This window comes from Somniosus microcephalus, chromosome 4 (assembly GCF_052327205.1).
Source record: "Somniosus microcephalus isolate GS21.2 chromosome 4, FLI_Smic_1.0, whole genome shotgun sequence".
Classification (NCBI taxonomy): Eukaryota; Metazoa; Chordata; class Chondrichthyes; order Squaliformes; family Somniosidae; genus Somniosus; species Somniosus microcephalus.
Window position 1 is genome coordinate 333,916,277 of NC_140990.1, and position 18,991 is coordinate 333,935,267.

An 18,991-nucleotide genomic window follows, 5' to 3' on the forward strand; every position below is an offset into this window, starting at 1 on the left:
CAAAAGTACTTCATTGGCGGTAAAGCGCTTTGAGACGTCCAGTGGTCGTGAAAGGCGCTATATAAATGCAAGTCTTCTTTCTCTGGGAGCGAGGCGAGTTTAAGGATTAAAGCAGTTTGTTCTTGTTTCCTGTGATTAAGTTGGTCAAGGAATGGGGAGGTTTTGCCTGCAAATAGTCATGTTGGTTGGGGTCAGTATCCTCACCTGTCTAAAAGCATCCTGATGATGTGACTGCCCCTTCCCAGGTTGCAGATTTCAATAATGCTAAGGAATAATCTGTTGTGCATTGCGTGTGCACACTTTCTGTGCATTCAGTAATAGTTGAAGAATGCTTCGCTGTGTTCATGGTAGGAGCCAACAAAATGGTAATCACATTCTCCAAAAGGTTTCTATAATATTTGAATGTGCTTTTAATTCCTGCTGTTGTGTAGTCTTTCAACTTTCCAGCATCATATAACTGCATGTAGTTTTAGAACTATGATGGAAAGTTACTATAGCAAAATACTGCAGATGTTGGAAATCCGAAATAACAACAGAAAATGCTGGAAAAACTCAGCAGGTCAGGCAACATCCGTGGAGAGAAATTTGAGTTGACGTTTCGGGTCGAACCCTTCTTCAAAACTGGAAAGAAAAGAAACTAGATCGAAGGCAGGGCTGCGATCGGACAAAAGAATAAAAGAAACAAAAGAAGTAAAAGAGATTAGAAGCTAGATGAGATAGTAATAGGCTGAGATTAGGTGTAAAGTGTACTGGCAGGGCAAGAGATAGCTGCCAGGTGTGAGAGAGAAACAAAAGGAAAGGGGGGGGGGGGGAAAAGGAGTGGAAAAATTACAAGAAAAAATGAAATGGGGGCCGAGCTTATGATCTGAAATTGTTGAACTCGATATTGAGTCCGGAAGGCTGCAGAGTGCCTAATCAGAAGATGAGGTGCTGTTCCTCGAGTTTACGTTGAGCTTCCATGGAACAATACAAGAGGCCAAGGACGGTGAGGTCCGAGTGGGAATGGAGCGGTGAATTAAAATGACAGGCGACCGGAAGCTCGGGGTCACCCTTACGGACTGAACGGAGGTGTTCTGCAAAGCGGTCACCCAATCTGCGTTTGGTCTCCCCAATGTAGAGGAGACCGCATCGTGAGCAGCGAATACAGTATACTAGATTGCGAGAAGTACAAGTAAATCGCTGTTTCACCTGGAAGGGGTGTTTGGGGCCCTGGACAGTGGGAAGGGGGGAGGTATAGGGGCAGGTGCTACATCTCCTCCGCTTACTGATAGTCACTCCTGGTGGAAGCTAGGCTTGAAGGAAGAAGCGATTGGAGAATTTGCAAAATAGTGTTGTAGCCCTATGTCCGACCTGCGCTCCCATTTGAAAATGGCTCCCTGCTGGGGAAAGAAAGACTTGCATTTCTGTAGCGCCTTTCATGACCTCAGGATGTCCCAAAGTGCTTTACAGCCAATGAAGTACTTTTTTGTTTTAAAAGTGTCGTCACTGTGAGAATGTAGGAAACGCAGCAGCCAGTTTGCACACAGCAAGGTCCCGAAACAGCAGTGTGATAATGACCAGAGAAACTGTTTCAGTGATCTTGGTTGAGAGCTAAGTATTGGTCAGGACACTGAAGAGAACGCCCTTGCTCTTTGAAATCGTGCCATAGGATCCTTTATGTCCACCTGAGATGGTAGAATCAGTGAGTTTACACTCCAAGGAAGCAAATGACTGCTTGTAAAACTTCCATAGTGTTAACACTTTTGAAATCGCTCTCTCTAAAGGGCACGCCACCCGGTTACTACCCAGGTGATGGAACTTGAAAATTATAACTCTGTGTATGTTCTGGTTTTTAATGAAAGGTTGCACAGTCTGCTTTGAGTGAACTTGTAGAACTGTTGCAGGTGAATATGCTACTTAGCATCTCGTCAGGGCGAGCTGATGCCTGCCTGTGGTGTGCTCGTTGGTGAAACGGCTGTCGAACATAAGAACTTAAGAAATAGGAGCAGGAGTAAGCCATACTGCCCCTCGAGCCTGCTCCCCCATTCAATAAGATCATGGCTGATCTTCTTCCTCGTCTCCACTTTCCAGCCCTATCCCCAAATCCCTTGATTCCCTTAATATCCAAAAATCTATCGATCTCTGTCTTGAATATACTCAATGACTGAGCCTCCACAGCCCTCTGGGGTAGAGAATTCCAAAGATTCACCACCCTCTGAGTGAAGAAATTTCTCCTCATCGCAGTCCTAAATGGCCTGCCCCTTATTCTGAGACTGTGACCCTGTGTTCTAGACTCCCCAGCCAGGGGAAACATCCTCCCTGCATCTACCCTGTCAAGCCCTGTAAGAATTTTGTATGTTTCAATGAGATCACCTCTCATTCTTCTAAACTCCAGAGAATATAGGCCTCGTCTACTCAATCTCTCCGCATAGGACAATTCCCCCATCCCAGGAACCAGTCTGGTGAACCTTCGTTGCACTCCCTCTATGGCAGGTATATCCTTCCTGAGGTAAGGAGATCAAAACTGTACACAATACTCCAGGTGTGGTCTCACCAGGGCCCTATATAATTGCAGTAAGACGTCTTTACTCTTATACTCAAATCCTCTTGTAATAAAGGCCAACATACCATTTGCTTTCCTAATTGCTTGCTGTACCTGCATATTAACTTAGTGATTCATGTACAAGGACACCCAGGTCTGTCTGAACACTAACATTTCCCAATCTCTCACCATTTAAAAAATACTCTGCTTTTCTATTTTTCTGACCAGAGTGGATAACTTCATATTTCGTCGCATTATATTCCATTTGCCATGTTCTTGCCCACTCACTTAGCCTGTCTATATCCCCTTGAAGCCTCCTTGCATCCTCCTCACAACTTACATTCCCACCCAGCTTTGTATCATCAGCAAACTTGGATAATATTACATTTGGTCCCCTCATCCAAATCATTGACATAGATTGTGAATAGCTGAGGCCCAAGCACTGATCCTTGCGGTACCCCACTAGTTACAGCCTGCCAACCCGAAAATGACCCGTTTATTCTTACTCTGTTTTCTGTCCGTTAACCAACCCTCAGTCCATGCTATTACCCCCAATGAGCACTAATTTTGTTTAATAACCTCTTGTGTGGCACCTTATCTAATGTCTTCTTAAAAATCCAAATACACCACATCCACTGGTTCCCCTATATCTATTCTGCTAGTTACAACCTCAAAAAACTCTCAACAGATTCATCAAACACGATTTCCCTTTCATAAATCTCTGTTGACTCTGCCCAATCCTATTATTATTTTATAAGTGCTCTTTTACCACATCCTTAATACAGGAAACTTTCTGGAATCCGGCACCGACGGGACCGAGCTGGTGCCGTCCCATCAAAACTGCCGTAGAAACCAGCGCTAATGTTAAAACATACGGAGCTTCTGAGCTCCGTGTGAATCAACAAACCCTGTTGCTTAGCAACAGCTTCAAAACAGTCGGCCGCAGCTTAAAAGTGTCTCTGTAGCTAAGCAACAGCTTCAGCTAGACCTTGCAGAGCCTGACTGGAAAAAAAAAAGCAACGAGAAGTAAAAAAACTTATAGGAAACGGCTCCTGAATTTTGCCGCTAGATAGAGCTTTCCGGACATTTAACCTCCGGTTAAACGAAAGTTTCCTGTAATAGGTTCTTGCATTTTCCCTACTACTGATGTCAGGCTAACTGGTCTGTAGTTCCCCATTTTCTCTCTCCCTCTCTTAAATAGTGGGGTTGCATTTGCTACCTTCCAATCTGTGGGAACCGTTCTAGAATCTATGGAATTTTGGAAGATGACAACCAATGCATCCACTATCTCTATAGCCAGCTCTTTCAAAACCCTAGGATGTAGGCCATCAGGTCCAGGGGAGTTATTGGCTTTCAGTCTCCAGTATTATTTTTTTTACTAATACTAATTTCTTTCAGTTCCTCATTCTCGCTTGACCCTTAGTTCGCCACTATTTCCAGGCCTTTTTTTGCGTCGTCTTCTGTGAAGACAGACACAAAGTAATTGTTTAATTTCTCCTGTCTTAGCCTGTAAGGGACCCATATTTACTTTTGCTAATCTTTTCCTTTTTTACATACCTATAGAAGCTTTTATAGTCTGCTGCTAGTTTACTCTCATTCTATTTTCCCTTTCTTTATCAATTTCTTGGTCCTCCTTTGCTGAATTCTAAAATTCACCCAATCCTCAGGCTTACTGCTCTTTTTGGCAACATTATCAGCCTTTTCCTTTGATCTAATACTATCTTTAACTTCTCTTGTTAGTCACGGTTGGATCACTTTTCCTGTGGGGTTTTTCTACTTTAAAGGAATGTATATTTGTTGTAAATTATGTATTAATTCTTTAAATGCCAGCCATTGCTTGTCTACCGTCATACCTTTTAATGTAGTTTTCCAATCTACCTTAGCCAACTTGCCCCCTCATACCTACGTAGTTTGCTTTGCTTAGATTTAAGACTCTAGTTTCGGATTTAAATACATCAATTTTGAACTTAATATAAAATTCTATCATATTATGGTCACTCTTCCCTATAGGCCCCTTTACTGCAAGGTTATTAATTAACCCTTTCTCATTGCACAATACTAGATCTAAAATAGCCTGTTCCCTAGTTGGTTCCCCAACATACTGATCTAGGAAACTATCTTGTATACATTCCATGAATTCGTCCTCCGCACTATTACTGCAAATTTGGTTTGCCCAGTCTATATGTAGATTAAAGTCCCCCATGAGTACTGTATTACTCTTGTTACATGCGCCTCTAATTTCCTTATTTATACTCTGCCCTACATTACAACTACTGTTTGGGGGCCTATAAACAACTCCCACCAATGTTTTCTGCCCCTTGCTGTTTCTTAGCTCCACCCAAACTGATTCCACTTCTTGATTTTGGAGCTAAGATCCTTTCTCTCTACTGTTTTTACCCCATCCTTTATTATCAGGGCTACCCCTCCTCTTCCATTTTGCCTATCTCTTCTAAAAGTTAAGTATTCTGGAACATTTAGTTCCCAACCTTGGCCACATTGCAACCACGTCTCCGTAATGGCTGTTAGATCGAACCTATTTTCTATCTGTGCCACTAATTCATCTATTTTGTTGCGAATGCTTCGCACATTCAGATATAGTGCCTTTAGATTTGACTTTTTTCTGTTTTTCCCTGATGTCACCTTAGTCACTGATGCCCTATTATTACCTTTGTTACTCTCTCTGTCCCTTCCTGACCCACTCTGCTTATTTTTACCCAAATGTCCGCTCTGCTCTGCTCTAGAGCCTTGACATTTCTCTTGTTGCTTTTAAATTTACTTTTTCCTGAATCCTCCCATCCCCTCTTCATTAGTTTAAAGCCCTGTCTACTGCCCTAGTTATTCAATTCGCCAGGACACTGGTTCCAGCCCGGTTGAAGTGGAACCCGTCCCGACGGAACAGCTTCCTTCTTTCCCCAGTACTGGTGCCAGTGTCCCATGAAGCAAAACCCCTGCCTCCCACACCACTCTGAGCCATGCATTTAACTTTTTAATCTGCTTATCCTTATGCCAATTGGCACGTGGCTCAAGTAACAATCCAAAGATTATCACCTTTGAGGGTCTGCATTTTAATTTGGTCCCCAACTCCTCTCACTCTTTCAGCAGGCCCTCATTCCTAGTTCTACCTATGTCGTTAATTCCTACATGGACCATGAGAACTGGGTCCTCCCCTTCCCACTCCAAGTTCTTCTCCGGCCGCAAGGAGATGTCTTTAACCCTGGCACTGGGCAGGCAACACAACCGTCAGAACTCTCGGTTACGGCTGCAGAGAACAGTATCTATCCCCCTGACTATACTGTCCCCTACCACAACTACATTCCCTTTCACTCCCCCCACTTGAATAGCCTCCTGCACCATGGTGCCATGGTCAGCTTGCTCATCCATCTTGCAGGCTTTTCCCTCATCCACACAGGCAGCAAGAACCTCATACCTGTTGGATAAGGACAAAGGCTGAGGCTCCTCCAGCACTGCACCTGGAGTCTCCTTACCTGCCTGAGTTGCAATCACACCCTCCTGTCCCTGACCATTAACCGGACCTGTACCACTACCTAACCTAAGGGGGATGTGACTGCCTCCTGGATCAAAGTGTCCAGGTAACTCTCCCCATCCCTGATGCCCCGCAATGTCTACACCTCAGACTCCTGCTCAAAAACTCAGAGCTGAAGTTCCTCAAGATGCAGGCACTTGCTGCAAACCTGGTTGCCCGGGATCACAGTGCTCTCCACAAACTCCCACATGCTGCAGTTGCGGCCACCACCTGCACTGCCATCCCTATATGACCTTGTTTTATTTAATTAAATTTGTATTTAAATAACTTAGTTTACAGTTTAGTTTCTTGACTACTTACTTGATCTAGATTAAGTTATGGGTAATGAAATTAAATATCTACCTGTAACACAAAGCACTACAAGTAGTGTAGGCAAAAAGCAGCAACTCCTTCCCGGGGATGAGGGGGTGGACATATGAGGAGAGGTTGAGTAGATTGGGACTCTACTCATTGGAGTTCAGAAGAATGAGAGGCGATCTTATTGAAACATATAAGATTGTGAAGGGGCTTGATCGGGTGGATGTGGGGAGGATGTTCCCAATGATGGGTGAAACTAGAACTAGGGGGCATAATCTTAGAATAAGGGGCTGCTCTTTTAAAACTGAGATGAGGAGAAACTTCTTCACTCAGAGGGTAGTAGGTCTGTGGAATTTGCTGCCTGTGGAAGCTACATCATTAAATCAATTTAAAACAGAAATAGACAGTTTCCTATAAGTAAAGGGAATTAGGGGTTACGGGGAGCGGGCAGGAAATTGGACATGAGTCTATGTTCGGAACGGTCATGGCCCTGTGGGTAGCGGAGCGGGCCCAGGGGCCGTGTAGCCTGGTTCTGCTCCTACTTCTTGTGTTCTAATTCTGTGTTAGATTTCAGGAGATGGTTCTATTCCTGTTCCTGGCTGGGGTGGAGATCACCTTTTACAGAAGGTAAGTACTGTGGAAAATATAGGGACAGAGTGATCTCTTGGATGAGTTTCGATCGCCTAGATGGGTCGGAGAGGAATTTCCCAGATTTTTTTCTCCCAAATTGGCCATTGGGTTTTTATCTGGTTTTTTGCCTCTCCCAGGAGATCACATGGGTTCGGGTGGGATGTAGAGTGATAATAGATTTGAGGTTAGGATCAGATCAGCCATGATCTTATTGAATGGTGGAGCAGGCTCGAGGGGCCGATTGGCCTACTCCTGCTCCTATTTCTTATGTTCTCCGAATTCCCACTCTTTCCAAAATAAAACACTGTTTAAGTGCACTCTATTTAATGCCACTCTGTGCACTTGGGTGAGGTACTCGGCAAGCATAACCCAACCAAGCTGGTGCCTTCAGGCAAAAAAATGAACATGAAATATGTGATCATCTGGTACCTGATAACTGTAATTAGGCCAGTAATAGAAACTTCAGGCTTTGAAGCATTAAACGTTTGAGGTACAGGCCCATGTAATTGTAGCCCAACAAAGAATTGATGCCTTCAGGAGGGGAGGGGAGAAAATCTGCAAGGAAAGAAAAATAGATTGATACAAAAAGCAAACATATGTTTAGAAAATCTCCCTGCCTCTAGACTCGACAATTCCAACGCTCTCCTGGCCCAGTCCCATCTTGCACCCTTCGTAAACTTGAGCTCATGAAAACTCTGCTGCCCGTATCCTAACTCGCACCAAGGCCCATTCACCCATCACCCTTGTGCTCACTGACCCACTTTGGCTTTTGGTCCAGCAAATTCTCATCCTTGTTTTCAATTCCCTCCATGGCCTCGCCCCTCCCTATCTCTCTAACCTCCTACAACCCTGAGGTCTCTGCGCTCCTTCAATTCTGGCCTCTTGCACATCCCCGCTTCAGCATTGGTGGCTGTGTCTTCAGCTGCCTAGGCCCTCGGCTCTGGAATTCCCTCCCTAAAACTCTCTGGCTCTCTATCTCTCTTCCTTTTAAGATGCTCCTTAAAGCCTACCTCTTCAACCAAACTATTGGCCACCTGTTATAATATTTCCTTATGTGGTTTGGTGTCAAAATTTATTTGATAACGCTCCTGTGAAGTGCCCTGGAACGTTTTACTACATTAAAGGCAAGTTGTTGTTGTTTGGGAAAAACATGGTCACTGTTCAGAAATCTGATTAAAAGTATGCAATTTAAGATGTGGAGGAATCTTTACTGTAGATGCAAAGAAGGCCATCTCTGGAACCTCTCCACAGTGACCTGCTGAAGTATCGGCCCCCAGTCATGCTGCTGGATGAGGCATCTCTCCCCAGTGTGTGGTAGGACCAAAGAGAATTGAGCGAGACAAATACAATTGAATTTGTTGCTGTGAACTACCATCCAAAACTGTGCTTTTAGAAGTCAAGGAAGCTTGGCTGTTCAGTTGAATGTTTCCCCAACTGTTGCATTGATAGAAAACCCTCCCCTTCAAACCCAATAGGTTAGCTTTACTTTTGTTTGATGTCCATGTTGATGTGTAAGGGTTTGGAAGCGGCTGTGCTTTTTGCAAAATGCTGCAGGTTCTTTTTGATGTGCAGGTAGTTCACTTCGACCTAAGCAAATCGTATCTTATTCCAAAGATTATCTCGTAAGTCTTCTTGTAACTTTATCTGAAAGCTGCTGCTATGTGAAGGTTCACATAATTGATGAAGCTTTTCTGATCGCGTTACTAGAGGGCCCTGATCCCAGCAATGCAGTGCTGTTGCGGCCCTGGCTTGTTTATTCTTGGTTATCGGGCTGTGCTTCCACCTGGACAGCTGCGTGAGCCAGATTTGAAAGATGCCATGACCATTGGAGGTCTGGCATTTGCCCACATGGTTCTTGGAAACTGTCCAAAGCAGCGCTGTGGTGACCTTCCGTGCGGTGCTACAAGATGAGCATTCGAACGTGGTGACAGTAATGCTGCGCAAGATCACAGTGGTTTCTTGCCTGGCAGTTTAACGGACTAATATTGTGTCTCTAAACTCTCTTATCAGGTGCCTTATTGGGTTTAGAGCTTGTGTTGACATCATTGTTCCCCCCCCCTTTCCTGAAGGTTGTGACTTGTGTTGGAGATAGAAACATAGAAACTAGGAGCAGGAGTAGGCCATTCGGCCCTTCGAGCCTGCTCCGCCATTCAACGAGATCATGGCTGATCATCCAAACCCTAGCACCCGGTCCCTACACCGACAGCCATTCCACCCAAGCCCTATCCCAGTAACCCCGTAACCCCACGTATTTAATCCCCTAACACTAAGGGTCAATTTATCATAGCCAATCAACCTAACCCGCACATCTTTGGACTGTGGGAGGAAACCGGAGCACCCGGAGGAAACCCACGCAAACACGGGGAGAATGTGCAAACTCCACACAGACAGTCACCCGAGGCCGGATTCGAACCCGGGTCCCTGGCGCTGTGAGGCAACAGTGCTAGCCACTATGCCACCGTGCTGAGATATAGGTCCATGGTTGCTGGCAGTATTCCAGTACCTTACAGAATCATAGAAATTTATGGCACAGAAGGAGGCCATTTGGCCCATTGTGTCTGTGCCGGAGTCTGTACCTTACCCTTGAGGCCTATCCAGCCTACACCATAAGTGTAGACTGGCTATTTCACCATGAGGATATGACGATTGAGGCTGAGCTTGTCTTCCACCAACATCCACGTCTGCACTTTCTGTCACGAGTCCCTGGACAGCGATCCAGTTTTACACTTTCACCTTTTGTGGCCGAGAGACTGAGGTAAATCTCATCAGACCAGACCAGGCATTGATCTGAAACCTCCTCAATCTGTATGACTTCAGATGGCTTGGTGTCACACCAGGAGATCTATTTTAGCCACCGAACCTTCAGTGGATGTACCAGTGAGGTATTTAAGCTCAGGCCGCACTTTAAATTGAATCTGTACGTACCTCTTACCTAAATTAAGAATGTTATAGGATTCAATTGGTAAGCTGTTAGTGATGACTTTTGTTGACGAAATTGGGGGGTGTGAGTGTAGAACAGGAGGAGGAACAATCATAGGTGCATTTAAGGGGAAGCTAGCTAAGTACTTGAGGGAGGAAGGAATAGCAGGAAATGCAGATAGGGGTGGGAGGAGGCTTGTGTGGAGCATAAACACCAGCATAGAGCAGTTGGGCCGAATGGCCTACCCGCCACGCCCCCCCCCCCCCCCCTTCAAAAACAATATTTAAAACCTTTGAGGAAAAGAAGCAATATAAATGCTGGAAACCTGAAACAAAAGGGGGACATGCTGGAATTAGAGCACGTATGCGAGTGTCTGTAAAGAGGAAAGACGGGGTTGCGACTGTCTGAACTGAGAAAGGGAAATTAGGTGAGCCTCTTTATAGGACTGACTGAGGAAGGGGAGAAAGACAAGTGTTGGTCTTGGTTCAGTTGGTAGCACTGTCACCTCTGAGTCAGAAGGTTGCGGGTTCAAGTCCCGCTCCAGAGACTTGTAGTACAAAAATCTAGGCTGACACTCCAGTGGAGTGCTGCACTGTCGGAGGTGCCATCTTTCGAATGAGATGTTAAAATGTCTGCCCTCTCAGGTGGACGTAAAAGATCCCATGGCACTATTCTGAAGAAGCGCAGGGGAGTTATCCCTGGTGTCTTGGCCAATATTTATCCCTCAATCAACATCACTAAAACACATTACCTGGTGATTATCACAGGACCTTGCTGTGTGCAAATTGGCTACTGTGTTTCCTACATTAAAACAGTGAATATACTTCAATAAGTACTTTAAAAAAAAAATTGTTCATGGGATGTGGGCGTCGCTGGCAAGGCCAGCATTTATTGCCCATCCCTAATTGCCTTTGAGAAGGTGGGGGTGAGCCGCCTTGAACCGCTGCAGTCCGTGTGGTGAAGGTACTCCCACAGTGCTGTTAAGGAGGGAGTTCCAGGATTTTGACCCAGCGACGATGAAGGAACGGCGATATACTTCCATGTCAGGACGGTGCGTGACTTGGAGGTGGCGGTGTTCCCATGCGCCTGCTGCCCTTGTCCTTCTAGGTGGAAGAGGTCGTGGGTTTGGGAGGTGCTGCTGAAGGAGCCTTGGCGAGTTGCTGCAGTGCATCTTGTAGCTGGTTAATTGGATATAAAGCACTTTGGGATGGCCTGAGGTTGTGAAAGACACTGGCCCAGAAATTCAGGTCGGAGGCTTCCCGCGGGTGCAAGCCCTCGACCTGCACTAACTAGCGCGCCGGCCGTTATGCTGTGGGCCCGCATGGGATTCTGATCCTGGGCCTCCTCCAACTGCCGGCACGCAGTGCTTGCGTATCCCAGGGGCGCAGTTAGTTTGAAGTGTGCCCTGGGATCACGTGGGCCATGGAGAGCCAATGGTAGCAGGGAATGCCCATTCATAAATTTGACAGGAAGAGCTGTCAGAACTATAAATACAAATCAGCCCCAAAACATAACAAAAACTTCATATAATTTTTTTTTTAATCACATTTTTAAAATAACTATAAATGACATGATTTTAAACAATAATTTAAATTTTTGAAAAAATTAATTACAGTTTCTAACAGGGCTAAAAATAAACTTACCTTTCTTTAAAGTATTTAAAAATAATAAACCTGTGGAAAAAATGTTTTAATTTTACTTAATTCATAACTTACCTTGTTAAAAGCAGGCCTTGCGACTGCTTTTTAAAAGTGTAACTCCTGGAGACTTACCCTCCCGGAGAAACCTGCAAAAAAAACGGAAGTTCCAGGCACATGCGCTGCCTCTCCGGCGCACGCGTTCGACCTGTGAACCCCTTTAAGGGAACGGAAGTTCCGGTTTCCCGCGCATGGCGCAGTGCATGCACGAAACCGGCACTTTCGTTGGGCCTACGCATGAGTACCCAACGCGTACTCATCCGTGGGGACCCGAGTTTCTGGGCCACTATATAAATGGAAGTCTTGCATTTCTTTCTAACTAACAGCCCATATCACTGGTCAAATATGCCAAGCGCTGGCAAAAAGAGGAACCCCTAATCGGCTAAAAAGCTGGAGAGAGATGAGGAATGCTGGGTGATGTATAAAAGCCCTCTCCATCAGGCTGTGAAAAGACGAGGACTTTCAAACTATTTTTTATTTGCCTCAGTTTGCTTGCTTCTCGTAATAATTATTTATTAGACTGGGACAGTCCTAGCCATGAATCATTGAAGTTCACAGCGCCGAAGGCAGGGGGCGGGGGCACAGGGGGGCATCGTGTCTGTGCTGGCCAGAGTGAGTCAAAACTAATCCCACTGCATTCCTTTTTCCTCATAGCCATGTATCTTCCTCTGCTTCAAAATGTTTTTATCTACTCTCCCTTTAAAAGAGGCAATGGTCTCTTGTCGGGAGTGAAGTGCCAGGATTGATTGTTGGTGACTTAAGTATCTGGAGGGAAAAGGAAACTGCAACAAAACTGGTAGTTGCTAATCTCCCGAGGATTTGAGAAAAATAAATAATGTCAAGTAAAGGAGAATTAGGATGTCGGGGTGGGCTCGGGTGGTACTGGGTTGTGGAATTAATATCCACTCTTGTATTCCGATCAAGGATGCCAGTCTCCATTTCCTGTGCTGCTTGCTGACGTGAGTGGAACAAGAGTTAGGGAGGGGGAGTCTCGGGCTGATCCGAAATGTCAGGCCTCCTCGGGGGTGTTGGAATGGAGCTGTGATCATGCGTTAATCCTAATGTCAGGGAGGTTTTTTTTTAAGTAACACTGTGAAAGCAGGAAAGGTCAGCGAGCAACCCATTTTGAAAGCGCTCTCCCTACTTTACTATTCTGCTGTAGTTCAATGTTGGAATTTGCGGCACTGTCACTGCGAGAGGTTAAATTACAAATAGAATCTCTACAAACAAATGCTACAAACTCACAACAGGGCGGTTTGCATCAGAAAGAATCACAAATATCCTTATCTGGACGCGCTATCAAATCCTCTGGTCACTTTACGCTACCTCGCAATACTTGGCCATTCTTCATAGGTAATCCTAGAATGAGTGAATCTTGAACTGCATAGCTCAGTACCACACAAGGCAGTATATTTTTTCCACTGAGACACTGGGGAAGTGTTGGGGTAGTTACTATACTAAAAATCCTGTTTCTGATTGCTCCCCTGCCTTATATGCTGAGAGAGGGCACACGTGGAATTGGTTACAATAGGGAACGACACAAAACTAGGTGTGAGTGCCAAATGAATGACTTGAACATTACTTGTTCCACCAGGGTAAAGAACAAGAACACACCTTTGTATTTCGGCTAGACCACCCGAAGGCTTGCAAGCACCTCTGGAAATGTGCCGTGGAACACCACGCCTTTTTCCGACTGAGGGGACCTGTCCAAAAGAATTCGAACCAGCTAGCCTTTGTGCGGATGGGCTCCCGGTTCAGATACAGGTAAAGTGGTCTGAAACTGCGGGATCTGTTTAAAGTCCCTGCTAAAATGTCATGGGTGGTTTGCAGGATGGCGGAAGAATCTTTGAAGGTGGGTGGCAGGTGGGGTGAAGAGCTGGTCGAATTGGTGCATCAATGGGGGACTCGTTAAGGAAGCATGAATTTCAAGAAAGATCATGTAGACAGGGGCCTGACCCTTAAAATCTTTAATAATAGAGGGATGTGATGGGCTGTTTAATTGAGTGTGTATATTTTTGAACACTAATCAATGCAATCGTGAAGATGAGTTTTTTTAATTCCCAGAAGTATAAAACAAATTGTCAGTTTACATAGTACATGTTACTTCGTATTTACGACACAAATACCATCTGGTCTATACTGGTGTTTATGCTCCACACGAGCCTCCTCCCACCTTACTTCATCTAAGCCTATCAGCATCATCCTTCTATTCCTTTCTCCCCCATGTACTTATCTAGCTTCCCCTTAAATGTATCTGTGCTATTCGCCTCAACCACTCTTTGGGGTAGCAAGTTTCACATTCTAATCACTCTCTGGGTAAAGGGGTTTCTCCTGAATTCCCTATTGGATTTATTAATGACTATCTTATATTTATGGCCCCTAGTTTTGAGCTCTCCCACAAGTGGGAACATCTTCTCTACATCTACCCTATTGGACCTCGTCATAATTTTAAAGCCTCTTTCAGGTCATTCTTCAGCCTCTTTTTTTAAGAGAACAGAGCCCCAGTCTGTTCAGTCTTTCCTGATGGTTATAATTTTTGAGTTCTGGTATCATCCTGGTGAATCCATTTTGCAATTTGAAATGAAAATCTCTTAATTGCTAGGAGACATCACCACGTGTTCTTGGTCAGTAGGTACAGTTTGGCCCTCTGTGTCATGGTGAATGACCGTAGATGGCTGCAGTTTGGACATAGACATGCCCTGAACTGGGCATTCTTTATGGATGTAGGATTAAGTTCTGCACAGACTGGAGCTCAAATTAAGCGGATGACTGCACCTTATAATGCCAGTGACTCATCACCAAGTATAGTTATCATTGAAAGTCGATAGCACTCACAAAATAGCGGGCTGCTTATAGTGAGGGCCTGCTTTATTCCTGTTTTATGAGCTTTGTCCTGTCCATCTATGTTGAATCTGTAATGCATTCCTCAGTCACTGTCCTGTGCCACCCCAACACACACACATATACCACACTAATCTACTGGAATTTTTTGAGGATGTAACTGGTAGAATAGATAAAGGAGAACCAGTGGATGTGGTGTATTTGGACTTTCAGAAGGCTTTCGATAAGGTCCCGCATAAGAGATTAGCGTGTAAAGTTAAGGCACATGGGATTGGGGGCAAGGTATTGACTTGGATAGAGAACTAGTTGGCAGACAGGAAGCAAAGAGTTGGAATAAACGGGTCTTTTTCCGAGTGGCAGGCAGTGACTAGTGGGGAACCGCAGGGATCGGTGCTAGGACCCCAGCTATTCACAATATATATTAATGATCTAGACGAGGGAACTAGATGTAATATCTCCAAGTTTGCAGATGACACAAAGCTGGGTGGGCGTGTGTGCTGTGAGGAGGATGCCGAGAAACTCCAGTATGATTTGGACAGGTTCGGTGATTGGGCAGATGCATGGCAGATGCAGTATGATGTGGATAAATGCGAGGTTATCCACTTTGGTGGCAAAAACAGGAAGGCAGATTATTATCTGAACGGCAATAGATTGGGAGAAGGGGAAGTGCAACGAGACCTGGGTGTCCTTGTGCACCAGTCGCTGAAGGTAAGCATGCAGGTGCAGCAGGCGGTTAAGAAGGCAAATGGTATGTTGGCCTTCCTAGCGAGAGGGTTCGAGTACAGGAACAAGGATGTGTTGCTGCAGTTGTACAGGGCCTTGGTGAGACCACGCCTTGAGTATTGTGTGCAGTTTTGGTCGCCTTATCTGAGGAAGGATGTTCTTGCCATGGAGGGAGTGCAGCGAAGATTCACCAGACTGATACCTGGGATGGCAGGAATGACCTATGAGGAGAGATTGGTTGATTGGGCTTATACTCGCTGGAGTTTAGAAGAATGAGAGGGGATCTCATTGAAACTTATAAAATTCTAATAGGACTAGACAGACTAGATGCAGGAAGGATGTTCCCGATGGCGGGGGAGTCCAGAACCAGGGGTCACAGTCATAAGGGGTAAGCCATTTAGGACAGAGATGAGGAGGAATTTCTTCACCCAGAGAGTGGTGAACCTGTGGAATTCTCTGCCACACAGGGCAGTTGAGGCCAATTCATTAAATATATTCAAGAAGGAGTTAGATATATTTCTTAAGGCTAAAGGGATCAAGGGATATGGGGAGCAGGCAGGGACAGGGTACTGAATTTGGATGATCAGCCATGATCTCATTAAATGGCGAAGCAGGCTCGAGGGGCCGAATGGCCTACTCCTATCTTCTGTGTTTCTATACCCAACACTTCGAGTGCCTTTACAGGAAGCTGCTTAACAAGCCATCTATAATGACCAGCTGTCTGTCCCATCAACATCAAATGAGCATCTTCTGTTTACGTGACTTGAAACTGAAATCCCGCTTTATTCTCTCCAGGATCCCCAAATATTGGGAGCAGTGCTGGTTACTATGTTTAAAGCATCCTTTTAAATAGGTTGAGCCTGAATGCAAGGTTGGTGAACGAACACTGTGAAGGTACATTTTAGACTGCAGGCATTGTGTCGGGACGAAGCGTTTGTTTCCTGGTACTGATGGAAAGAGGACCCCGCAGTGCTGCCATGCTCACACCACGTCACCATTTTGTGTCATGTATCGGGCTCCCTTCATTCACGTGGCCCATTGATCAACCAAATGGTCAACAAGAGTCTCGATGGGGAGGTAAAAGGATGGGTACTTTTTTATTTCATCAGTTCCCTGATGAGACAACAATCAGTGAAAACTAGAGCAATGGAAAATTGGTCGAATTAAAATGATACCAGAACTGAGAGGTTATAACCATCAGGAAAGACTGAATAAACTGCGGCTCTTTTCTCTCTCAAAGACTGAGGGGTGACCTGACGGAGGGCTTTAAGATAATAAAATGGCTTGATAGGGTAGACGTGGAGGCAATGTTTCCACTTGTGATGGCGACCAAAACTAGAGGTCATGAATATAAGATTGTCGCTAATAAATCCAATAGGGAATTCAGGAGAAACTCCTTTACCCAAAGAGTGGTGTGAATATGGAGCTCGCTACCACAGCGAGTAGTCGAGGCGCATAGCATATAGATGCATTGTGGTAAACCACCGTTTGTATTCCACTGTGTACATGTCTGTACATGCCTCGGCTGACTCCTCCCACGAGTCCAGGTATAAAGGTGACTGCTCCACAGTCCCTCTGTATTCTGGACTGGTCGACCACTCGAGGCACACCTTCATTCTCTTGTTAATAAAAGCCTGTTAGTTACTCGCTTAACCTCAGTCTTTTGAGTAATTGATAGCACATCAATTTTATTAACAAGATTTTTTATAATGGAGTCGTGAATATAAGATTGTCGCTAATAAATCCAATAGGGAATTCAGGAGAAACTTCTTTACCCAAAGAGTGGTGTGAATATGGAGCTCGCTACCACAGCGAGTAGTCGAGGCACATAGCATATAGATGCATATAAAGGGAAGTTAGATAAGCACATGAGGGAGAAAGGAATAGAAGGGTATGCTGATGGGCTTAGATGAAATGGGGTGGGAGGAGGCTCGCGTGGAGCATAAAGGCCGGCACAGACCAGTTGGGCCGAATGGCCTGTTTCTGTGTTGTGGATTCGACCTTGATGTAAGAATGACAGTTGAGTGAGCACAGCAAACTGTATGTATGGCCAGAATATGATGGGCAATGCGAGTGCTGTCTGTTCACACTGCTTTATACCAACTGTGTATAATTGTTGCATTAGATTCTAATCCACTCTGTATGGAGCTGTCTTGTGTTGTATCGTACTGTTTAATTTGGATTCACTGCTAACTTTAAAATTCACCTGGGTTAAATGTGTCTTCTTGAAATGAAGCTTAATCCCTTTAAGAAAAGTGCTGAAATGTAACAGCATTCAGTTCTGTCGTGACAGGATGTCTATGCAATGTTTTTATTAATATTTTAAAAACTTCTCTACTTTTCTTACCAAACAGTGAATCCTTTTCTTGACTCTTTTCTTTGCCAGTTATTTCCCCCCCCCCCCCCCCCCCTTTCTCCTCCTCCTCTATCTTTGCCCGCAGGTTTTGACTCATTGTTGGAGTACGGTTTCATGGGCACTGATCACCCTCGAGTGCTTCACCCAAGTGACCCTTCTTTGGGTATTTGAATGGGTCATTCACCCGTGGGGTGAAAGGGTGGGAGACCGAAGCTGATCCTGATCCAGTCCTCACTTGGCGTCCACACATGCACACTCCAAGCAAGAGAGGAGCAGGAATCTTGTCCGATTACTCTCTCCCTAATGCAAGGGGTTGGGGAGGCACTTACTACAGGCCGACTAACCGCACAGAGCGTGGGATCTTCCTGCGCTGTGTGGCTCCGCTTCTTGCTGGATGAACTGAAGTGCTGCTACCGAACCACAACACCCCCGCCTTTCCCTCCCCATCCCTCACAGTTGTCAGAAGTGTTATATGTATCTCTGCCTCACCCATGGCAAGATAGGAGTTAATTTCTGAAGTGGTTGATTTCTAGTGGCAGAACGGAATACCAGACCACCAAAACCAGTAAACCGCGACGGCAAGCATCCTTTGAGCGCCGGCCCAGCAGACGCTATTCCAGAAGGTCGACGCAGCATCGAGGTAATGACCTGCCCAGTGATGTACTCAGCTGAATGTAGAACAACCTGGAAATGAGTTCTAGTTATTATCTATCACTGAATTCAGCTAGCGAATGGGGCATGTTCCCCTTGTGTTAAAGCCAGCATAGGCTGTGGCCACACAGCTCCAAAATGCACGCATACTGCACTTCACTTCTTACATATCAACAATGATGGACAGGAAAAGACCCTCCGGTCCAACTAGCCTGTCCCACACAACTGCGCTGCCTTGTAGAAGAACAGAGGGACCTTGGAGTGCATGTCCACAGATCCTTGAAGGTAGCAGAACAGGTAGATAAGGTGGTTAAGAAGGCATACAGGATAAATTCCTTTATTAGCCAAGGCATAGAATACAAGAGCAGGGAGGTTATGCTTGACCTGTATAAAACACTAGTTGGGCTACAGCTAGAGTACTGCGCGCAGTCATAAGAACATAAGAAATAGGAGCAGGAGTAGGCCAATCGGCCCCTCGAGCCTGCTGCACCATTCAATAAGATCATGGCTGATCTGATCCTAACCTCCAAATCTTCTGTCACTCTCCATCCCACCTGAACCCATGTGATCTCCCGGGAGAGGCGAAAAACCAGATTAAAAAACCCAATGGCCAATTTGGGAGAAAAAATCTGGGAAATTCCTCTCCGACCCATCTAGGCGATCGAAACTCTTCCAGGCGATCACTCTGTCCCTATATTTTCTACAGTACTTACCTTCTGTAAAGGCGATCTCCACCCCAGCCAGGAACAGGAATAAAACCATCTCCTGAAATCTAACACAGAATTAGAACACAAGAAGTAGGAGCAGAACC

General features: G+C 45.3%; 1 protein-coding gene across 1 annotated transcript in view; it reads left to right on the plus strand.

Annotated features, from left to right (window-relative positions):
- Positions 1-18,991, plus strand: part of epb41l5 (erythrocyte membrane protein band 4.1 like 5) — a 218,616-nt gene that overhangs the window by 122,293 nt on the left and 77,332 nt on the right. Inside the window, 2 exon segments of the mRNA XM_085986877.1 lie at positions 13,204-13,373; positions 18,063-18,169. Of these exon segments, the coding sequence (XP_085843003.1) occupies positions 13,204-13,373; positions 18,063-18,169 (277 nt within the window).